At 31.6% G+C, this 25,179-nt stretch overlaps 2 protein-coding genes across 3 annotated transcripts; one reads left to right on the top strand and one right to left on the bottom strand.

Annotated features, from left to right (window-relative positions):
- Positions 1–949: 949 nt before the first annotated feature.
- On the bottom strand, positions 950–15,948 carry LOC113392458 (protein expanded). Of its 2 annotated transcripts, none has more exons than XM_026628907.2 (4): positions 15,735–15,948; positions 5,601–5,852; positions 5,181–5,260; positions 950–5,098 (listed from the first exon to the last, which is right to left on the bottom strand). In XM_026628907.2, exons 2-4 carry the CDS (start codon positions 5,821–5,823, stop codon positions 1,607–1,609), a joined length of 3,795 nt encoding a protein of 1,264 aa, XP_026484692.2. In that variant the 5' UTR covers positions 5,824–5,852; positions 15,735–15,948; the 3' UTR covers positions 950–1,606. The 2 variants fall into 2 exon arrangements, with proteins under 2 accessions (XP_026484692.2, XP_064072002.1); XM_064215932.1 differs by lacking the exon at positions 15,735–15,948 and adding an exon at positions 7,931–8,242.
- Positions 15,949–20,533: 4,585 nt separating this feature from the next.
- Positions 20,534–24,890, top strand: LOC113403804 (transmembrane protein 62-like). The gene is made up of 5 exons (XM_026644407.2): positions 20,534–20,939; positions 21,191–21,440; positions 22,191–23,086; positions 23,153–23,724; positions 23,814–24,890. The coding sequence occupies exons 1-5, from the start codon at positions 20,739–20,741 to the stop codon at positions 23,845–23,847; spliced, it is 1,953 nt and encodes a 650-aa protein (XP_026500192.2). The 5' UTR covers positions 20,534–20,738; the 3' UTR covers positions 23,848–24,890.
- Positions 24,891–25,179: the final 289 nt, after the last annotated feature.

Here is a 25,179-nt window from a genome sequence, read left to right as displayed (position 1 = left end):
TGTTAAAATGGTTATTTATTAACGTAAGTTTAAAATAATTATTTATTTATTTAAAAATCCGTAAATATATTTTTTTAAACGTTTTAATTTGATATTTTTCAGCAAATATGTACCAGAATTTAAAAACTTTTACTGGGTTCCCTAACTTCTACTTAATAATAAAAGATGAATTTAAAAATCAGTCAAATAGCCTATTTAGATTAAAAGTCAGGTTTTCTATCTATGACGCGTAGAGGTACCTTTACACTTCAATCAGACGGCTATTATTATATTTAGTTATAGCTTGTAGTAAGTAAGGCTAGAATTACACTGGCGCTTGTATTTTTACAAGTCTCAATTGCATGGTAAAATGCAGATCTCGCAATGTTTATTTTTAAATAATAATGGAGTAACAAATCACTAGCTCTTTGATGATAAGAAATAATCAAATAAGTTGTTACTTACGGCTATCGGCAAACTCTACTGGTCTATTTGTATTAATATACTCTAAGCCCTACTGGCTTCTGGCGGGCACCGTCCGGCGTGTCTCGTTTCTAAAAGGTCGCATTTATTCTCATTTCCGATTTTAATAGCGCGCCCATTATATACATCACTACGGTCAAAGGCGACTTAAATAATTATAAACTTCCTTCGAAGGCTCTCTTATAAGCTTATTAAATATTTATTACAAAAATTATTCAAATAGGTATTTAATAGAGCTGTAATTTAGCTGTGTAGAGCAACTTTTGTATGTTGTGATTATACATTAGTACCTGTTACTACATTACAAACCATGCAATGCTATTTTAAATTAAAAAAAAAAGTCTTGTGAGGCACCTTGTTTTCCGGCGATTTTCGTTTCCGGAATCCGGATAAAATGAAAAAGAAGATGGATGGAGGAAGACTGGCTTAGATGTATTTACTGAATTTTGCATATAAGAATGTAGGTATTGTAAATAAAATGCAGTAGTCATTTGAAAAAATTTACTATACATTTGTACACATTGGACAATATGATGTACTTAATAAAATAATTACCTGTTATGTACACGATTGTGAACAAAAATAAATAGATGTGGATAATATTACATTTCTATAATTAATGAAAACTTAGCAATGACTTCAGATATTCCTACTTATTAAACGTTATTTTTACCTCGGGTTAACACATAATAGTGAGTATTTATTATTATTTCTCGTTAAAATAATTCACTATTTAATAGAGAATTTAACAATTCATGATTGTTTTCAATAAATAAATTACTTTTGTACACTTTACAACTGAATTCATTATTACTTTGATATTTCTGAACTCAAATTCCTAGAGCATAAAAAAATATATAAAAGGCCTAATTAAAGAAGGCAATATTTACAAATCCAAGAATACTAAAACTGCGGTAGTTAGAATATTTGTTACATTGCCTATATATATCAGTAATTTTAATCTCTTGGTTATTATTTTATGTGTTACATTAGAACTAAATTCTAGTACTTAACATCAGTGGGATCGTTTTATCGTCTAATCTCAGTCTTTAGTTACAAAATTAAAATTGGCGGCGGAAGGCTGAGTGTTCATAGCACTGGAAGGATTCACATTCCTAAACAAACTATAAATCCTAAGGCCACGTCATGAGCTAGGTTGACTTTTCTTTAATTTAACTGCGCTTGGGTGCATTACATATGTATTGGACAAAGCTCTAGGAGTGTGAGTTTCAGAACCAGGCAATGCAGGGAGTTTATCTGTAGGATTTCGCCCTAAAATTTTTTTCTGTGACACTGTCACTACCTTTCTAGTGTTTAACTCTGGTCTATTTTTAAGGTCTAAATTGTCGGTGGTGTTTTGAGAACACTTTGCACTTTTTATTTCACTTTCACAGTCACTACTACTATGTTTAGTTAGTTTTGTAGCACCAAAAGCTTTAGTTTGTTTTAATAACGAACGGTCATTACACAAAGCAGCAATTAAAGGCAAATCAAGATTTTTACTTTTTTCTCGTAATGTTTTTATGTCTAGATCACAATTAGAAGTTCTTACTTTAGTTTCACTAGGATTATTATTGACAATGTTACAATTGAGATTTTTTGACTCCTTTAAATAACACGGAATCTTTTTTTTATGCTCATAAGGTGGCGGAGGTGGTGGAGGCGGCATTCTTCTTGTTTTTATTTGAGGCGGATCCTTAACATGAAGTATATTATCATGTGATTTTGTTCGAGCAAAAGTTTGTTCTGCTACACATGTTGGTATTGGAGGTCTTTCCAAATTGATTGAATGGTTACTAAAAGAAGTTCTACTAGTCACAGATTGCCAACTAGTCCGAGTGCCTGGTATTTGTATATAAGAATCAGAAAGATTTTGTATTGATCCATACGTTGATGAGGCGGATAAAGATATTGACAAATATGGCGTGCTTCTGTATTGTAAGCTATTTTTATGTATATTAGATAATCGTGATTCAGTTAGTTTATGATCTAAATAGTTCTGTTGCGATATTGAAGGGTCTTGAAGTGGATAGTAAACGTAATCAACATCACTATACAACTGTTGTTGAAAAACTTGGTTATGGGGAGGAGGTGGTGGTGGTAATCGAGAAACTGGTGGAGGAGGTGGTAGTCGCGGCCGACGTGGTGGGGGTGGTGGAGGTGGTAATTTCATCATTGCGACAAGAACATTTGAGTCTACGTGTACTTCTCTGGATGGCGAAAGATTATTGCTTAGACCTTGTGCTAATTTCGACCGTTCTGCTCTACGACTGGATGCTTGAAGTCTTTTCGATTTTTGAAAACGATGTTCTACGACCATAGGACTTGCAAATGTGCGTTCACCAGAAACATTAACCTCACCAGCTTCAGCTTTTAATATGGTAATCATTGGTTTAGAAGTTACAACTCTGGCAGCAACTTCTTCTTTTTCACCAGTTTGTTTTATAGGATTTGATATAGTGGCCCCGGGGTAAGCTGGTGGGGGTTTTAAAGGTGTATTTGAGTATGGTGCGAGTGTAAGATGTTTATATTCATAAGGCGGCGGTGGTTTATCAGGACACTTGGGTAAAATAGGCTCATTTTCATCTAAGTCAAGAATATTTGGTAGCGACAAATTTAATCCTATACGACTGTCAATTCTGGTTGGGGGCGTAGGAGGTCGGTCAAAGAAAGAATCGTTAGGATAATTGTCATCGGAAGGAGCTGTATCTTCGTGTCCTTGGAGGTAACTATCACCGGAAAAAGGCAAAGGTAATTTTACGTAATCAGATACAGAGTCAAATGTGTCACTTACTGACTGATTTTTGGGATAAACTCCTCTACCTACTATTAAGTCACTCAATTCACTTGCACTAAGTAAATTATGTTTATTATCTGTTGGATCACTTCCATCACCATGAAATGACATAGCGCTAACGTTAGAATTTGTTCTTTCCCGAAATAAGTTTTCTTTGTCTTCATGTTCCTTGCTATGATATTTTGCTACGCCATCTACACAATCAGTGTTACCCAAAGTAACATTTAATCTTAAGTTTTTGGGTGACAGGTTGATTCTCTGTGACTTGTTTTTTAATATGGATGAAACACTATCGATATCCGCAAAGTCGTTTTCATTTGATGATATTTTATAACTATCATAATGTGAGCTACTATATTCTGTTCTGGTTCCTTTAGAATGAGTGTACATTTTAGATGGTGCTGTTAACTCCGAACTACCCATTGTATACACTCCACTTGTCTCGCTGGAAGCAGCTAGAGTAATCGGTTGGCCAAGACCATCATATAGAGCTGATGCTGAATCTTGGGTGTATTCACCATCTATTTCAGCAGCACTATTATCACTTATCATTGAATTTTGAGCCGTGTGACTGTATCCTAATTCTAAACTGCTTGCATTAGATGCTCTGCTAAGGGTACTAAGTCCTCCACGTGCCATTATTACAGTACTGCACGATGACGAACATTGTGATCCAGTACATTTCATTTTGCTAGAGGTTGGACTGTCTGTTAGTTTTTCACTAACACTTTTATCTGATAAATGAACAGATTCAACTCTATAATTTGTTGAACAGCTACCTATGTCTAAGGAAATATCCCTTTTAGTTACAGTTTCACCGTCATCTTTACTTTTCTTTATTCTTGTTTTACATGTTTGCAGCGGTGATGACGATTTATTGTTTGTATGTACTTCTTGAGGAATGTGACGAATGAAATAGGAGTTTGAGTAGTCTAGTAAATGAGCTAATGCTAAACTTTCTGTAGAAGGAGCTGGAGGTGAGTCAATCATAATTTCTAACTCATCTTCGGATTGTACTCGATCACTGACAATACCTGATGTAGTATTTGAACTTGTAGAAGATATAAGAGAAATTCTTTGTTCATTTTTATTCTGGCAGTATTGAAAGTTAAAAGACTTTAAATATGTATAACAATTTTTCCTTTCATTTTCTTCTTTTCTTAAAATATCGCTTAACTTAGGGGAAATTTTCATAGAAAACTGATGTGTTTCCTTACATAAAGCAAAAAGATATTTGCATTTTTCTTCGCTAGAAGAATACAAAGTAAATTTTCCATCTTCAGTTCTTATTTCAAATTTCTTTCTGTCAAAACTAAGTTTACCAATAGAGCTCCATACAAAACTAGATATAGACCCATTGTCTGGTAAAATTTTAATGCCCTTGGCTGTAACTAGAAGCCATACTGTTCCTGGTTCTAATTCTGATTTAGATTGCTTTAGTCGATATCTGTGTGAATTAATAGTATCCGGAAGAAGACAAACTTCACGAATGAATCTCACTTCAGCATCACTTTGCGAAAGACCTCGATGTTCGCGATGACAAGCGCGTATAGCTGATGAAACCCAATTACCAGTTAATGATGGCGGAGTAAAATCTTCAACCTTAAAATATTCTTTATCTTCATAAAGATTTTCATCGCCAAATTTAGCTTGCAATGCTAAACCGATTAATAGTAAAAGTATTTCGGCGGGTAGTGCGTCTCTTAGACGAATATTTTCTAGTAGTTGTAGAAAGTATAAATGGCGTCCGATTTCATCGTGTAGTAGCAGGGGGCTCTCGACGTGAAATTGAACAAGCAGGTGAAGCTCCAATAGTGGTTTGCCATTGCCATCTAAGCCCTGTAAAATTATGATTATATTATTATAACTATGTATAATAACTAAGGTAATACTGACATGAAAAATAAAATGTAAAACTCACGTGTGTATGTGAAGACCTCCAGCTTTTTGGAGCGTATTTTGAAAGTTTACTTTCTAAATCAACGAACAAGTATTCTCCATCTGAAAGGTATTGTTTTGTTAATATTTGCTGTAAGTGAATTGATCAAAGGAAACGGATTATCGATTTGAATACCGATAATGGAGCTTGTACAACGAATAAAAATGCTTGTAAATCAAAATGAAAAACAAAATACTCTTTTTTACCATCAATTCTATAAATATTTTTTTTACAATTTATTTTATTGGTAGTTGTCTATTGATTTTAAAAATTAAATTTGTCATACATTTTACTAAGCAAGCATAGCATATACAGAAAAGGAACTATTTTGTACGTAATTAACCTAATAATGTTATTAGTGTTCTGATTTTATTTATTTCTCTTACAATTTGAAGTGCTTACTTTGCATAACTGCTAAACCGAATAGCTCGGTATCTGCCATGCCTTGAAATTGTGATTGCGCTTGTGCCAAAGCTTTTAATTCTTTGACCCTCGCTTTGGCTTCCACAACGAAGTGTAGAGGCTGAGGCTGGCCGGGCATACGTAGGGACAGGAGGCGTGCGCCCGCACCGAGCGCACGCGTCTCCCCACCCAACGGCCCGCGAACCGAACACAGAGCGCGCATATCGCATCTCGATACGACTATTACTCTCCCTGTGAACAATTACATTATGTTTACAATTATTAATATTACGTAGTACAGGAATTGTAATTTACTTATTTTGTACAAACTTTACCGTTAAAGTATGTTTATCTTACAAAAATGCAATAGCCAATCTGGACTAAAAAATCATAAATATAATTCGTTCACTAGAAAAATGAATAGTTTAGAAGGAATGCGCAGATCCGCACCATCTGTGCATTCCAAACTTTTTTTAATACATTTGGTTTTAGCTACCTGCGCCTTTCAAAAACCTTTGCCTAAATGTAATTTTAGTGCGTCAAATAGAGTTGGCTTTTGAAATGTAGGCTTTATTCTATTCTTATTATACAAGAAGTATCTACCTTGTGTAAGTACTTGTTCGTCTTATGTTTTTTAAAACATACGTATGAAATTGTACCTTGTTGTGTATTTAAATCAACAAAACTTAAATACGATTACGAAACGTATTTAAATTTAGTTCTAATTGATAGTCTTTCAAAGTAGATTTTCATGAACTAATAATGTCAAAATTATTAATCATATAATTACTTGTATTTTATTATACAGTACATACATTTATATATTTTGGAAACGTGCTTAGAATGGATGGTCTTTTGGTTAAGTAAATTAAGGTAAATTTTAATACAGAATCTGAATATGTGCTGTTTTTATAGACTCGGACATATTTATAATTTCGTTATAAATCAATATCAAATATACATTACATAAAGCATATGGAAAAAAAATACCATTTGGCGCAACGAATTGCTATAAAGATTATTTTATACTAACTATATAAAATAAATGAACTAAGAAAAGAGTAATTATTCTAAATATATGTACTACCGCATCGAAATATAAAGAATACTGTAAACATGTTGATTTATATATGTATATATTTTAATATAGGCAAACTCTTATAACAATATCAGTGGGCTTAATTAAACACGACCAATTTTATTCTATATCCTACTTAACTTATAAATGTGAAAGTTTTTATATTGAGATGTTTGTATCTCAATCATGCAAAACAGCTACAACGGAATCGAGAGGAATTTGGAATATAGATAGGTTATACTCTGACTTAACACAAAGGGTACCTATCATCACCTGACACAATGAAAACCTCCCAACCACCTCACATGCAGGCAATGACGCGGGCTAGTGACTTCACGTCATAATAATTATCTACGGTAAAATAAGTGGATTGTGGCAAGTTAAATAACTCTATCTCCGCCGTGTTTTTAGTCCAAGTTATTGATGTCGCGAGTAGTTTGTGGGTGACCATTTTAAGAGTGTCATATTATTTTACTACAATATCTATAACATTTTCTTTGAATTTGCCACATAAATTGGCCTAGTTAACTGTTACTCCATAGCAACGATATTCACACTACTATTGCAGAGTTATATAAATTTAAAACTCGATAAAGGTAGGTACTAGATATTACGTCGTTTTGCTTCGCTCCATGGAATCAAATGATAGAAAAAATTAAAAAATGCACTGACTCTATTACGTTAGTTTTTACTTCCTTAAGATTTTATGAACTCTGATAAAATGATTTCGCTTTTCTTTCGCTAGCGACATAGAGAAGGAAGAAGTAGAAATTACTGTCTATAGTAAGCAATGTTAAATATTAATTGTATAGTATTTGTACTTTGTATAAGAATATATACATAGGAAAGATATTTTTTTGATAATAGGTTTGTTCAAGTTTTATATTTAAATTTAGTCTATAAATCTTATAACAAAAGGAAGTTTGAATAGCCTTAGTTTTATCTAAGCATATTTTTTTTACCTTTGCTGCTAGGAAATTTATCATGATTAAAAATTCTACCATAAATGATAGAACTTTTAAAAGTTTGCAGTACTCTAAACTTAAACAAGTAGGTAAGTATATTACAAAATGTTTCCTGGAATGTAGTACCACAAGTTCGATTCGAAAAAAACTAGTTGCGAATAAATTTCATCGTATCCGGTACCTCTGCGGCTCTTCAGCTCTTGATAGCTATAATAACACGTTTTTTTGTTTTAATAAATGCACGATAGTTTGAAATGGCGGTCAGGAGTAGCGGGGCGGGGGCATACCGGTTGGCTGCGAAGCGCGCGGCGGGGTGTGGCGCGGCGGTGCGGGGCGGCGGTGAGGCGCGGACGGGGGCGCTACGTAAGCGCGGTAGCAGCGGACGGCGACGCGAGGAATGCGGACGACCTTCAGATGCCGAGCGCCCCTCCTCCTACGCCGGCCGCATCTTGCGTCCTCGCATACCTATGGCGTCGTTGCCTCCACTTTTCGACATCTCGCCACGACTTTTGACACTCGCACCTTGTCATGGATGACGGTAACGAACGGAATGCTTTAAGGAAACGATGTGCATTTTTGTTGTGATGAATAAAATCTCCGTTTAGTGTTACATTATAAATTAATTAATATTATAAATTTTAATAAAATAATTTCCTTCGTTATTATTTATACATTAGATCAATATATTTCACAAAGGTCAGATTGGGTTAGTTAAAAGTCGTTGAAGTCGTGGTTATGATTATTTTGATGCGAGCATTTCGATTTTACATGTTCCTAATCTTGTATGTTTTTAATTAAGTATGAAATCTCCTTAGCCTTCCGGCATAAAATAACGGACACTGATGAAATTTGTATACGTATATCCAGTTCTTAAAATGGGCTATGATATTTTTGTAAATTGATTATTCAAGAATTATTTAAGGTCAATGTGAGGAAATCCTATCTGCAAGGTAACTTTGTCCACATATTACCTATATAGTACTTGTACCTATATTTTGTTTATAAATGCAGCTTACGTTTTGAACATCTTAATACCTATGGAAAGTAATTCTATAAAAGAATTTCAGGTTTACAATTTTAGTCTGTGTGTTATTACTTATTTTTGAAAAAGTGTTTCGAACTCGAACAGCATTATTTTGTAACGTGTAGTGGGTCGAATTGATGAAATTGAAGCACAGAACAATAAGGGTATTTTGGTATTATTAATTATATTCACTAAATCAATAATTATATAATTTTGGACTAAATGATTACACATATATATAAACTATAAAACAAAGTAGTTGGAAAAATCATATAGAATATACAAGGTAAGTAAGATTTGCCTAAAAGCATAATGATCTACATAAATGTTTTTTGTTGCATGTGCACGTCTTTATGATCCAAATTCAGCTGCTTAGGCTAAAGATAGCGTTTAGATTAAAATAAAAATAAAAATGCAATTCACTGTGTTTAATGGTTCTACTAGAAAAAAAAATATATATTAACAGAAATTCTTAAAACTGGACCCACCGTTTCTCTATCTTTCGGATGTTCAGTTTTTACGTAGAAATTATGTCGAACAAAGCCCGTGACTGACGACATATTTAAAACCCTCAATGTTATTATTGTGGTCATTACGCGGATTTAAGCTTACCTCGCAACTTCAAGATTCTTAAATGTACACTCGTTACATCATTTTACATGTTTATTGTGACTGAGAGTTTTGTACGGTACAAAAGTAGTACCACTCAATCAGTAACTTCTTGTTGCTAAGTTTTATATTATATCATTATATTGTTTGATAATAAAGGATGGTTTCGAATGTATGTTTTATTTTAACGAAAATGTTTGTATAAACTTCATAAAAGCAACCCTGCCCATATTTATAAGGGAGCTTCTATCAATATTATATTGTGCGTGTCTTACTCTGTTTATGGAAAAAAAATTAAAATTTTACAGCAGCTTTATAATTTGTAGAAATAATTTCTAAAACCTTAATTAATACTATTTTTATATATTTAAGCACTAAATGTTATTAATTCTTATGTTAATAAACGTATATTACCTATCTTATTAAATATATTACGGAGACATAAAAAAACCTTAATAACTAAAAACGAATGGAAATGTTTCTGGTAAAATATGTGTAAAAGACTGTTTGTATTTAGGTGAAAAAGCAATTTTAGTATTTTAAAAAAAGGCAATTTTTAATATAAGTATATGTGTATACATACATACTTTATAGTAATGGTAAGTATGTATAGTATAACATTTACCTTAGATTTATTTTAATAAGTAATGTTAACTATGATAACATTTGATTACATACGCTAAAAGCATAAAATAAAGTAAAAAAAAATTACATAACTTTTATAAGATTTTAGCCAGGCATTAAACTTACTTAAATTTAAGTCCTCGTGGAAAAAAATATACTTTTATGATGTCAACAAATGTTTACAATACTACCGTTTATCATTCGTTACAGGTTTAGTTTTAGCTCTTTGCTTTTATGAATAGCTATAGAGTTATTAAAAAAAAAAAACAATATAGGTGTAGCAATAAATATTAAATGATAAAAGGACTTTCCTAAGAAATATCATCAATTCCTAAAATAAAATATAATATTTATAAACATTTTGTTCAAACCTCTTCCAAAAATAAAAATAAAACATAAAATATGGAAATCAGATTATTTAAATGGCATTTAAAATAATGTATGTGTATAAGCATACGTAAGAATTTATGAAACTTTTCAGACTGGTTGGCTTCCAAAATTCTAAAGAACTTGAAAATACATTGATTTCCGATTTCTTTAGTCAAGTAAAGTCGAAAAAGCGACTTTACTTGACTCGAATTATAATCTGTTTTATTTAGTGACAGGGGTCTACTCTTTGACAATAGCTAATATGATATGTATTGCTTGTGCAACTTAACTATCATAAGTCCTTTGATTGCGATTAGAAGTGCCTAGATAACTTTATGTTGATTACGTTAATGATAATTTACCTGACTGATATATATATGTATATAAATATAGGATTGATCTCAAATCTGATTTTAACGTTCGGATCAAACAAAGTTAAAAATCTGCAGAGTAAATACATACATATTCTGCAGGTTACATAACAAGTAGACTATCAGTGGTCATTTCTTAATCGAGCGATGGTGAAATTAAGACGATTTATATTATAATAATATTATATTCATTCTTATATTTATTAGATTTTTCTACATCAGTGTTGGATGATCTTATGTTCCAACTAGCGACCCGCTGCGGCTTCGCACGGGTGCAATGGGGTTTTAAGGTGTACAATACTGTAGTACATTATTTTGACCTATCTCGTAGGGTTCAGCCAGCGTTTTCAATTTAAGCATAAAAATGTGTTTATTTACGACATAACTTTGGAAACCTCTAAAATTATTATCAGTGTTTCTCTACTATATTGTGCATATATTATACATATAAACCTACCTATACGAATACTATTTTAAAGAGAATAAATTAGTATTTGATGTATCTGTGAGATATTAAGTTTTGCGTTTTAATATTTTGTATTGGTCAATAATGAAGTCAAAAATTTAAAAGTTTAAAATTAATGACTATGCTGAAGGACTATCAATAAAACTAAATATCGATTAATAAAATATAAACACGGCTAATACTGATTCATTAAAGTTCGAATATCACTAATAAAAATAATTAATTAATTCATTCATTCATTCATTATAATATGGTATGATTTTTTTTTTGGATGAAATTCACAAAACCATTAGTATATAATTCTGTCAATAATGGATTAATGTGGATAAGTGGATAAAACTAGCGGATAAATTTATCCGCAGATCACGAAAAATAGTCTGCATAAGGACCACTTTAATTTAGTTATGATTCATTTACCGTAAAATATTTATCCAGGAAATACTACACAGTTCACCTTAGTGCCTCCGAGTTCTTCTGGTTGTTCTGACTTTAGGCTAGAACTAATTGTTATTAGACCACTTTAAATCATTATTAGATAGTCTGGAAATTTCCTAGTTGTAACATATCATTAATAGGAGAGAAAGCTACTTAAATTTTAACACAACAGTAAGACATTTTACCATCTGTTACTTTTCCTTTATATTTATATAATATTTTAGGTCGATTTTAAACGCCCACAAAAACTAAGTATATAAAATAAAATATTTCTTTTTTCGAAATATTTATTTGATTTAAATAACAGTGTAACAATAATTTTAGATTTATTACAGATTTTATTACTAATTTATGTAAGTATATTTTGTATAGATAGATAGAGTAGGTAAGAACCTATTAAATATTAAAACGTGTAGGTACGCAAGCTATTTCTGTTTAAAATTCCTACATTAAAGATAAGAAAATAGTTTGAGAGCCGTCGTAAATACGACGTACTTAAAATATCTCTATTTAAAAAATACTGTTAAAACGCTTTCAAATTCAATCTTCGACACGAATAAATAGACACATGACATTACATTTAAGTAATCAAGTCATACTAATATGCACGTTCATTTATGAATTAATAAAATGATTTATATAAACAAAAAAAATATTTTCATATTATTATTATATTATTTAATATCCTCTATATTATCGTTTGATTAAATTCAGGCTAACGTTAGTCTTTATCTTAAAGTGCAATGTACAAATTAGATTAGTTAATTCATTAATGATTGAAGTTATAAAGAAACAAAATTGACAGATTTCTGTTGATCTCAATTCTGCCATAGTATTTCGCTGGCATTTTATGATTAGTTTTAAAGTTTATGTATAAACAACTTTACTGTATAATAATTTAGTAGACAATAACTTGCTAACTGTCTACATCGAATATCGAATGGTGTAATTGCAGTTAGACTGCTTAGTGTAGACGCTGCGCGTGCCGGGCAGCAAGCAAGCAAGCGTATACGAACGAGTAAACGAGGTGCAGTGGCAGAAGCGTAAATGTCATCGATTGATATCGCGACATATTGCAGTATCTTATTCGCGGTTGAATTAATTAATATTAATATTAATATAAAGAATGAATGGTTTTGGAACCATGAAAACTAATTTTTTAATTGTTAGTTTTCACTAGACTAAAAGATAATATTACTTAGTACGATATTTAGGTCGGTGTACCTAATAGTGCGTTGACTCATTACTTTTAGACAGTGTAAATGTTGTGCACTGATTTTCGTATGGTGTAACAAAAGCTAAAATATGCCATGAATTGTTAGATCATTCAAGTAAGCTAGAATAGATTCGACTTTTTGACGTACTTGTGCGTTCCCGAGACTATACTGTAACGTCATACTCAGTATACTTAGTATGTAGAGTGTTAAGCATAGTTTATAGATCTATTCACTCACGAAGGCGCGTTCCACACGACGGCGTAAAGACAGTAAAAAATAAATACATATATACAAATTAGTTTATTGTTAAGTTTAATTTATTAGCAATTCCTATATAACATTTATTTGCGCACATTGTGTTGTCTATCATATTGACACGCTATTAGTTGAAGACCGAGTCAATATGATACACACTAAAGATATCTTATAAGAATGATCGTCAGTCGTCTTAGTACAAGATGATAATTTCAAATGAAGGAAAATATGCACCTAGTGAATAGAGCTTCACGTACAACTTAACGGTTTTGCGATATCTATCAATTTTGATGAAAATTAGTAGGAACTCGTTTGAACCCCAAAGACAGACATAGACTTTTTTTCACCTTTTAGGGAACGGGGATACCCTGGGCATGTTGGGGCATGTAAAGTGTTGCAAACAAGTTCTTGAACCTTTTATGGCCAAAAATTCTAAGCGGGCGAAGCAGCGGTTTCCGTTTGTATATATAGATATATATATGAATCTTCTGAAAGTGTGTATCTTTTTGACCGATTTCTGGGGACCAGGTATGTGGAGCTGCGATTGAGATATAAATAAAATTCTTAAGTCTAGTGCCGGCTTAGCATTCCTTCTAATGGTTCGAGGTATGTATATCTCACAGAATGCAGTTTTTAAAAGAAGATATTAAAAGTGATTATTGTTCAGTAAAAATGAAGTACTATGCTTTAAACTTAATTGTAATTATGGTTTCGTTGCGTATCATGCAGTCTTCTTAACAGGTAGCCCGTTTTTTTTTTAAAGTCCGTGCCAGATAAAACTATATTAGACAGCCCACTTAAGCATCCATTAAATGTTCACGAAATTCATAAGTATGATATGGTATATGGTAAAATAAAAAACAATGAACACGGCGATTATTTGCTTATTAAACTTCAGCTAGCAATACCTATGTACATTAGCATATGTACTTCTTAGTCCCTAAATAAACTCATATACAACAATAATGTCAATGCCTGTGCTGTGTCATCAGCCAATAAATCATTTACTTTATCAATCACTTAATGCTGACCTTGTTTAGCGCACGTCGTTTTAATAGCGCTACAGTCTACACATGCGATGAAGTCAAATGTATGTACATGTATACTATATACATAACTTGATTTGTGTTTAGTTAACACACCGTTCGTAATCAATAAACAACAATTGCTTATAAGAAATGATAAAAACGCAATTACTCGTAGTGAAAAACCTAGTACTAATTTATTTATTGGAAATGTTGTATAAAATGTATTTTACAGGTATGTATTACAATTTCTTTTTTTAGCAAAAGACAAAGTAGGTTGCGATGAGGCTACAGTTTATTCATATTGTATTCTAACATTCTGAAGCGTTCTTTTTTTTAAACATTCCATTCTTCGGTTAGTGGCAGCGTGATTATGTCAATATTTTATTATTTGTGTTTCACGATAAATCGATGAAAAAACATAACACCTAATTAAGCTTCTATTGTTTAAAAAATAATCTTTTCGTTCGACGAAATGAAACAGGAAAATTTAACAGTTTTCTATTATATTTATTACTCTCTTTAATTTGATATTCATCAGTCGTGCATTTCGATTATAGATTTTTAATAGAGAAACTGAACGGATCATGATAACTTTTGACCAGCATTTTTCGTTGGAACCGTAAATAAGCGAGTTCACTAAAGGTGAAACTACGGTGAGATCTCTTTTAATTTAATTCCTACCATGATTTCAGATCAGTCAGTTCTTATCGATTCTGGAGAGAAAAAAAATAAAATAATTCATAAAAAAATTCAAATGGCTACCAAATAATTTCACAGGAATAGCCATATCCTTCATATTATTTTTTCAATAGCTATGAGCTTTATAATTCATCTTTATGTACTAAAATACATAACTCATATTCCTTTGCTGTCAAAGCATTATTTTTGAATATTACTTTAAAAAAAGAAAAGACAATATAATAATTATATTTCTTAATGGAAGAACTTATAAGAAAATATTTGCTTGCCTTCTAATTTTGTATCGTAACACATACAAGATTAGACTATTATTTGTGATAAGTGCCACTGGTTATGTTTTTTACTTAATTCTATATTAGGTATATATGTATGTGTACAGTTTTATAGGTCTACAATAATTACGTACTTTGTAGTTAACTTTAAATTATTCTATAGCTACCGATGACATACAATATAGTAATAGATATACAGGTACCCAAAAGTCGAAGAAACTGCACTATACTTGTTTCAGAAACTGCACTGTTTCAGATATTTATTTAGCCTGTTTTTTTTTTAACTTTTTACGCAACAAGTGAACTTAACTCACTACTTATAAATTATATAACTTATAATAGATACAGTTAAATTTGCATGTGGAAACAAACTGTATCTGGTTAATTGAGTAAAAACATTGTAATATTCTAAATTGTATATAAAAGGAATATTAGAGTTGCTTTTACAAAACATATGCTTATCGCATACCGCTCGGCTCAGCTTTTGGAAGTTCATTAGTGTTTAGTATAGTTTTTGTGGATGGTGGTAGTTCAACTGCTAAGCGGTGGTGCAATTGCAAGAGGAAGGGCGCACGGGCGCAGGGTCAGCGGCCGCGGCATGGTGTCGGTGCGGGCGCGGAATTCGAGCTATGTGTATAAAATAAAATGAAAGTGGCTGTATCGTGAAAGCGCGCGCTTATACTGCGGCCGTCCAGGGCGTCGTTGATAAACAACTCACTCACCATTAATAAATAAATCCAAAGTTGCAGATTACATTGACATCGTACTCCGTACTAAACCGCATCCAAAGGCACTTCACTTCACTATGCGCGCGATCTCTAAAACGTAACTTAGCGGCACAACGACGATGCGCATAATCTCTATAAGCGTGTAGGAACGACTGAGTGAGTGAAGCGACGAGTCCGACGAAGGCGCGTGGGTCGGCATAGGCATGAAGGCACGCGCGGGGCGCGCCACGACTTTGGCTCAGTGGAATGCAGCAAGATAGTGGCGCACGAGTATCGGCCGAGGCCCGTTGTAGGCTGGAGCATACAGCCTCTGTATGTTAGGACGCACCTCATCGGCGTTGCCGTACTCGTACGAAGAATGCGAACGGTCAAATATGCCATTACAATTATAGAAATAAAGATATAATAGGCTATGACTATAGATACTGTTACATATTGTACCTACGCATAAAAAAATAAGATAGGCTTTTTTGACTGATTGTAGAACATTTTCATTTATATAAATTGCTATTTATAGTAACTATGTACCTGTTTTTTTAAATAATGGTGTTATAAATGCCTAATTTAATGAAAACAGTTTATGATTAAGAATATAGGTAATTAAACAATGTAAGTATATATTATAATAACAAAACACGTGACCTTAGGTAATACTTGTAATGCGGAAAAATATTTTGTTTGAATATAGGCTATTAAAATTGAATTATCTTTCAATCGAAAATATTAAATATAATTGAACTGTTAAATGGAACTTATTAAACAAAATTTATGAAAATTGAGTAAGTACCTAAATACATACGTCACTACCTACCTACTTAAAAGTAATAACTTACCTCAAATTTATTGGCTATCAAATTTTGTATTAGGTATATAAATCAATCGGTAGTTACGTATATCTTTAGTACCGAGTACGTTATCAATACCTAAGTTTTTTAAGTTCATCTTATTGATTTCAATCATTTTAAAGGAATGTGGCCTGAGTGTGCGTTATATTTATAGTGAATGACTCGTAAATTAAAAATAAGTCTATTAATTATGAGTTAAACGTGTAAAAATATAATAATATTATTAATTGTAATTGAAAAATAATACTAACTAATATTATATCTATACCTATAATAAACTAGTTTTAATGAACACTTGGAATTTTTATTTAAAATTTAATCATGTTTTTCGATCGGCTAGAGTACGTGGAAAAAATATATCATAAAATCATTTTTTATTCTAACAAAGAGCAGGCGGATAAATAGGCCGCCTAATAGTAAGAGGTTAATACTGATCAAAGACATTGGCATTGTCAAAAATGTAAAGAAGCCATTCCTTAAACCGATAAAACCGCAAGATAAAGTATTGAAATCTACATTAGAAATTTGAAATACGGATATTTAATAAAATATCGATCGTTTTACTGCATGACTATATCTGATGCTTGTTGTCTCATGCATGTTTTAGACCGAACAGAAGTAACGAACAGATAGTACGAAAAATGTTTCTTGAAAAATAAAATAGATTGTTTTTTATAATATCCAATACATTATTACTATTAAGCTCCCTGTTTGTAGCATTATCATTCTAAAATAAGTAAAATATAAGTCCTCACTTTGATATTCACATCTTAGTCAATCCAATTCCTATTTACTTACTTGTTAATGGCTTTATACATATACAATTCCACCAACCCGCATTGGAGCAGCGTGGTGGAATATGCTCCATACCTTCTCCTCAACGGGAGAGGAGGCCTTAGCCCAGCAGTGGGAAATTTACAGGCTGATTATGTTTATATACAATTATATAAAGGTGTCTCAAATAAACGATGCTGTGTTATTCTTTCGAATATTAAATCAATGATTTTGATAATATCACAAAAAACTAAGCAAAGCTATTCAACAGTTATAAATGTATAAGTGTAAACGTTTTGTATATTCACAGTAACATTGATCACTTTGATAGAATCAGTGATAAAATCATTGTATGTACACGAGACGTGAGGATAAGCTTATAACGCCTAGTTTCCGGGAACTTATTTGAACTTGAGTATTGAACAGTTTTAAGACTATTCAAGTGATTTGAGTTCAGTTGCAAACCTTGATTCGAATTATAAATGATAAGCGCCGCTCTGTACCCCCAAATGAATGTCAAAATTACACTAATGTCAGGTGAACAGTCTGCAGTTCAGTTCCGTTGAAAAAAGTGATTGTTCAGAACTCCATATTTAGTGCTTAGTACATATATACGTCAATGGTAAAAATAAAAGACCGACGATCGCAATAGAACAGATACATAGTCGTCACTCTGGAAAAAATAATCAATGTCTTTGTGGCACCTTCTCAAAATACTCGAGACTCCCTTCAGAATGATTTTAATAAAGTGGATATAGTTACAGTTGTTTCATAGTATGTTTGCATCAATGTTATGTTTATTCACAAGAATATATATATATTTTTGAAAGAAACGGTGGTAAACTAACAACACATAGTTTCCGACTTTGTTAAGTTACTACATACTTCCTAGGGCACGGTATTCGTAACTCTCATAAGTAAATTTTTCTGAGTCAATTTTCGTTTAGGGCAGGATTTGGCTGGGTCTCCAATTGGTTCAGCCATTGCGACGAGCGTTTCCGATTTTCTTACAGTATTCACTTTTCATCACAAGTAATCGATTTAAAATCCCTTCATTATTGTGTCGGTTGAGCAAAGTAACATAGCAGCCGACGCGTTTGGAAGTTCGATTCACTCAATTCATGAGGTACCCATCCTTCAAGTTTTTTTACTTTCCCGATTTGCTTTAAGTGGATTAATAAAGTTTTATCACTTACCCCGAATCCTGCAGCTATCTCTGAAGTGTTTTGTGATGGATCCGCTTCCAAAATAGCCTTTAATTCTTCATTTACCACTTTGGTTTCCGGCTGTCCACGGGGTTGGTTCTGAAGGTCGAAATTTCCAGAACGAAAACGTTGAAACCAAAAACGTACTGTGCTTTTTTTTGTGACACCAGCGCCGTATACATCATTAATCCTTTGAGCTGTTTCTGCAGCACTGGTGCCACGGTAGAACTCGTACTCGTAAATATACCGATATTTCATGTTTTACATTGTGCGGCGACGCCAAAGAAAAAAAAATGAGGAAAAAACAAATGAATGACTGTTTTCAAAGCTCGTACCAGCCAAATGAATTTATAAATTTGAATTTGGAATTCTTAACCAAAGAGGACATATTTCAGATCTAACGTACGACAAAACGATAATTTCATATGTAAGGACCTAATATATTGTATACTTCAAACAGTTTTTGATTAATATATATTAATTTGTAATAAAATACTATTTACTTTACAGCATATTATAACCTTTATTATCTACTTTCATTTTAACACAAGTTCCGATAGCAGATTTGTTGACATTCAAAATGTTATTTCGGGATCTTATAACGAATATTATTAATCATAGATTGTTCACGTTCTTTATTAATGATATGATATCGCGTCAATTATTTATCTTTACCATTTTTGCCGTAAATACATTATTTTATTTAATATTTGTACTTTAATTAACAATACATTTATCAACTACACCAACTTGTGTTTTAAGAGTGAGGTTTTCTTATTATACAATAATTTAATTATAATATATCATTGTTTTAAATAATGTTTATAATTTCTTATGTTTTTTAAAAAATATCATGAATAAAATAAAATAAATGGTTTGCTATTTGGGTGTGATTATCTAGTTACGAAAAAATATGATTACGAGACCATATTGTAAACCATCTCTGATAAATAATAACAGCTCAAATATCATAACTGACAAATAAATATAAGCTCTTAAACTTAAAAAAAAATTTAATTTTTAAGTTAGTTACCTACGGGTCTTAGTAATATTTTAATTTATGATAGTAGTACTAAGACAAGCGTCAAATGTCATAGTGTAGTTCGTCACATTTTGACTTATCAATTATTATTACATTTAAAAAAAAAAGAATTTGATACTAAAATGCGTCTTTCCTTATATAATCTGTGCATCGTTCAGAAATACATAGTCTCAGAAATACTGTGCGTAAAATGTGTTCTTGTTCATACTCTCGAAATAAAACCACTATATCTATTAATGATGGGTAAAAGAACTATACACATATAATTAATTGTATGTTATTAAATAATTCTAGCATAATGAAAAACAACTATAGTCCTCGAAGATTACACTCGTTTATTTGTCGTTATTTTTTCCTAACACACTAGAATAATATATTTGTCATTTCAGGTCCGTACACAAATTTTACTTTTGTGTTTACGTTTATTTCAAATTGTACGATACGGTTAAATCTGCATTTAGTGTTAGGTGATTTTCCCGCGAAAATGTAATTGAATGAAAAGTGAATTTAAAATACGTGTTGTATGTATAATATAGCTCAATTTGATACTTTAATTCCAGTGAACTCTATAATAGAGTTAAGAAGCAGTTTAATATTAAGGTATGTTGTATAGGTTTACTCCCTATACCACACACATTATTCATTGATAATTAATTATGTACCATTTTAAGTAATCATAAAGCACATACAAAGAGCACTCTCGAGTCGTATCTTAAGCTATATTAGTATAACAGTCACAACACATAGGATATTTTTTGTTACTTTGTCGTAATTTTATTTTCGATACATCTGATATATCACTGTACTGTCAAAACGGTTTCTTTGTCGACAGCTCGATAATCGATAATGTAGATTTTATATAGCAGTACAGCTGGAATTATAAAAAGTTGTCACTTGTCAGTTGTCATTGTAGACATTGTATGACTGCTCACTGCTGTGACTGCTAGACAATGATAACACCTAAATGTCAGCTGTTGTCAAATTTTGTTGACTAAAGAAAAGGAGTAGTTACATCAGCTCATGACTGCATTTTTTAAATTATATACCTATTGACGATGTTAGGATATACTAAATTTACAAGTGCTATAAACAAACGATAGTTGAACTGACTTCATAATCAAAACTTCACAATATGTATTTCTCCAAAGCAGCCATATCACTTGTTTGTGTGCTTTTAATTCTGTCTGTATTTATGGCTAATTTATTAAATATAATTGCAATAGACAATTTTTATGCAGAAAGTAGTAATATAGGTGAAAATTACACAAAGTATTTAGGCAAAAAATATGGACAAATGACTGATTCCACCAAAAACCTTTTGTGGTTTTTGCAGGTGAGGTATCTATATATAGTGTAATAAAAAAAATTTAATCACCTAATACACAAATAATTTAACTTTATTTTACAATAACTTCTTGTTTTACTATTATTTAAAATAAAGTGAAAAAGCTTTATTTTGTTATATACTTATGCTAGAGTTTTCATTTCTTATAATATTATTAGTGCGTCACTTAAAGTGCTTTTTATTTTGTTAATTAAAAGATAATATAAAATTATTTATTCTTAAATTATTATTTTACTTAGATATCCGACATACACATCAGTATATTCCGTGACCCAGCAAGAATTGCTCATTTTCAACAATTTACTGATATAACTGTTAAATCTATAAAGCCCCTTATTGTGTTAGCAACTGGAGATCTCACAGATGCCAAAGCTAAAGACAATTTGGGTAGTTCACAAGTCAAAAAGGAATGGGTGTACTATCATAACATTATAAAGGAGTCTGGTGTTACTGAATATACAACGTGGCTTGATATTAGAGGAAATCATGGTATGTAAAAGTTACTTTTTAGCTTATAATATATTAAAAAGCAGACCTGATTATAAGTAAAAGCAATACAGAGTAGAATAATAGAATACTTCTTAGCCAGATTAGCTTCCATAAAGCTTTACAACTATTAACAAAACTGTAGCTACTAAAAGACCAAAGACCATAGAACTTACTAAATGTGTATATATTTGTATGTTTTTTTTTACTATCAACTGTTTGTAAAACCTGTGTTATAATTAAACACTATCACCACTAAGTTTTTGTCTTGTATATCTCTTAATACTCCAGACACAATAATTTCTGTAAAGGCATCTGGCATCTATTTTATTCAGACCTATCCTTCTGACACACTGTCAAATATATATGTGTCTTATCAAAGAAGTGAAATGATCACATAGAATATTTTTAGAAAGAATAGACAAACACCAACATAACAGATTATTATGAAATTTAATTCATGTTATGAAGTTTAATTCATAGTGTTGAAAATCGTAGAAATTAATAAAAATATATCAGCCAATATTAGAATATGTGTTGGGGCTTGAAGGAATTTTTTATATAATTGATGTAACCTAGTAAATTCGTAATATCATTCTGTGGAGGGGTTACATATCAAACTTTGTATATAACATAAGTATAAAACATATCATATTATTTTTGATAACCGTGCCTTCAACAATAAATAACAATTGTTGGTTTGCTAGTGTTATCTTAAATATAATAAATATGACAAATATATCTCATTTACAGATAACTTCAATATCAGGACAATTAATTCCCAGGAGAATTATTTTAGAAACTTTTCCATACAAGGGACAACTCATTCTAAATCATATGCCCATATAGTTGAGCATAATGGAGTAAATGTGGCATTTCTAGGAATGGATGCCTGCCCTGATCCTGGTTTAAGACGACCCTTTAATTTCATAGGTATTTTAGATGTACAAGAACAACAGAATTTGGAAAAATTAAAAAATGAAGCAGACCAAAAAGCTGATCATTTAGTTTGGTTTGGTCATTATCCTACATCATGTATATTGTCCTTAGAAAGGGATTCCCAAAGAATGAGTGTGAGAGAACTTATTGGTAGTGCTGGTGGCTCTCAAGTATATGTTTGTGGACACTTGCATTCAATGGGGGGATTAGTTAAACAAATGTATACAAAACACAAGAAAGGTTATTTAGAACTTGAATTAGGAGACTGGAAAGACAATAGAATGTTTCGTTTAGCTGCAATTGATCATGGATTATTTTCATTCATTGATCAAAAGCATAACTCTTGGCCTATAATACTAGTGACAAATCCAAAACATGCTCGATATGTTTTACCGGGACGTGAACCTCTTCAGTTGATACCAGAATCAACCCATATAAGAATATTAGTGTTTAGTGATGTCAAAATAGAAAGTGTAAAAATTTCTTTTGATAAAATTAGTTGGATGCTCTGTAAGAAGAAAGATGGTCCATTATATGTTTGTCGTTGGTTGCCACATTTGTTTGCAACTGGTTTACATAAGTTATATGTTGAAGCAATTGATGAAATGGGTAAAAATAATACTTTAGAACATCCATTTTCTTTGGATGGTACTGTAATGCCATTTGGAATAACATCGAGATTAATGCTAATGTTGGATGCTGGTGCAGTGGTAAGTTTAAGTATAATGTAATTAAATTTTATATAATTTTCACTAGTTTTAATTGATTCATTATAGTTTCAGGCCGTATTTGGGACATTACTTATAATAAACGTACTGCCGCTAGTGATTTTAAGGCTTCAAAAACGACCGCCAAAATATATGAGAAGATATGGTCAGAAAATACTGCGGAGCCTTTGGTTATTAAGCAAAATTGACAGAATATTTTACCCTATAGTTTTATATGCTATTTATTTGCCTTTAGGACCTTGGGTAATTGGAGAACTTATTGATGGATATATAGGAACTATATTTGCATGGGGGATTTTAATAAAAGGAACATATCTACCCGAACCATTTACTTACACATATGGAAGTGTACAATTACTGTTCGTACAGCTACCACTTATTCTTGTACTAGCTCATTGCTTGGATACTAGATTGTTTGCCCAAAATTTAAGAGGATATAAACGCCTAATAAAGAATATGCCATTCATTTTTCTGTTATCTATTCAGCTATTATTAGCGTATTTTTTTTGGCTAGAATATGGCACAATTTCGTTTTTATTCGGGCCTTTAAGAACTTGGAGTGTCGTTTTAAGCACTTTGCTATGGTACAAAACGTTAACGTTACCGCCCGATTATTGCAGGTAATTATTTATTACTGTTACGAAGTTTGAATTGAATTTGAATAATTTAATGTGTATAATTAATTTAATGTGTATCATATTTTTTACAGGTATTTGATCAAGTTAAACGATTTGCCATCATAATCGTGCGTTATTTTAAGATATTTCGTATTTAATCAGATGCGAAGATGTATTTCACAGCACATTCAATTGTATTAATATATAGTCCCTTTTCCTTCTACGGACTTCTTTCGATCGAGGTTCGCCTCTGCACGTTCAGAAAATATGTATTTCTTACTTTATTTAGCATGTCCTATTTGAGCTTAGGATACTTATTATATTTTATTTTCTGCCACAATTTACAAGTGGGTTAATTGCAAAGTACATAATAATATTTTATTAACTGTACAGTATAATACTAGTAAAATCGAGTTTTTAGCAGTCAAGAAGTATTTTGCCACAATCTATTTATTATAATGTAATTCTTAACAAAAATAGTCAATTGTTTAGTTTGTATAAAATATAAGTATTTATTGTACCAAAGACTTCGATATGAACAAATTCAGCACCGTAACTAGGGGTTGCAGTAGTAATAGTTGTTGTCCTCGGGGCGACGTTCTGATTTTGTGTCCTTGGAAAATAGAATTTGATTGCCATTTCAGCAAAGAATTTATTCAACACATGTTAATAAAATGTTTTGAATTACATTGTAATTTATAAAAAAAAATAATAAAATTATGAGACGATTCTTGACACTGTTTACAATTCTCTGACATCAATCTGTTTGTGTGATGTTTAGGACAAATTTATTGCCCAGTCGAAAAGTTACGGAGAGCACTTGATTAAATGTCTCTTTAATATTAATAACGAATTGAGATATGTGTATTTAGGTGATTCCGAGCGCCTCTACGGGGGTATGGGCTTTCCGTTGTCGTTTTCAGGTCCTAGTTGCGGTGCTGAACAAATTAAGCATTCCAAACTTAAATGTTTTGGTTATTTAAAAATTTGTTCCTATAAAGTATTAAATATTGTGATAATGTGGCATGATTATAATTTTACGCAACTATTATTTATATTTTGTAATATTTTATGTAAGAGAGACAATGTAATTGTTTTTAAATACTGCGACGAAGTTGTTCTTAACATATTAATAAAATGCGGTTTTTTTAATTAAAAACTTATTACGACGATTTTATTATTTTTATGTTAAATTGTATTAGATGTCGTGATTAAATAATAAGATTCATTCGTTAGTCTAATGGCTAGCTTGTACCTATGGCTACAAATTCTGTGGCCCACGTATAGGGTTGGGCCTATAATAGCTATTGGTTATTTCCGTTAAGGAACTCTCAGTAATAGTCTGAAACAGAACTGTCTCGGATATTACGTAGCGAATGAGGAATGAATGTGCCCTATGCCCAGTGAATGAGCCCTTGCGTTTACGCACACACTGTAATATGTCCAACATAGATGTCT

The sequence above is a fragment of the Vanessa tameamea genome, chromosome 10 (assembly GCF_037043105.1).
Source record: "Vanessa tameamea isolate UH-Manoa-2023 chromosome 10, ilVanTame1 primary haplotype, whole genome shotgun sequence".
NCBI lineage: Eukaryota > Metazoa > Arthropoda > Insecta > Lepidoptera > Nymphalidae > Vanessa > Vanessa tameamea.
The sequence above is the reverse complement of the archived record's forward strand: the minus strand, read 5'-3'. Positions and strand labels throughout refer to the sequence as shown.

Excerpts from the sequence above, each read along its gene's own strand:
- LOC113392458 (XM_026628907.2), bottom strand. The coding sequence starts at position 5,823 with ATGCGCGCTCTGTGTTCGGTTCGCGGGCCGTTGGGTGGGGAGACGCGT. Across the intron at positions 5,261-5,600 it reads CGGTTTAGCAGTTATGCAAA|ATGGAGAATACTTGTTCGTT; the intron begins GTAAGCACTTCA and ends AATACCTTTCAG. Across the intron at positions 5,099-5,180 it reads GGAGGTCTTCACATACACAC|GGCTTAGATGGCAATGGCAA; the intron begins GTGAGTTTTACA and ends ATAATTTTACAG.
- LOC113403804 (XM_026644407.2), top strand. The coding sequence starts at position 20,739 with ATGTATTTCTCCAAAGCAGCCATATCACTTGTTTGTGTGCTTTTAATT. Across the intron at positions 20,940-21,190 it reads ACCTTTTGTGGTTTTTGCAG|ATATCCGACATACACATCAG; the intron begins GTGAGGTATCTA and ends TATTTTACTTAG. Across the intron at positions 23,087-23,152 it reads TGTTGGATGCTGGTGCAGTG|TTTCAGGCCGTATTTGGGAC; the intron begins GTAAGTTTAAGT and ends GATTCATTATAG.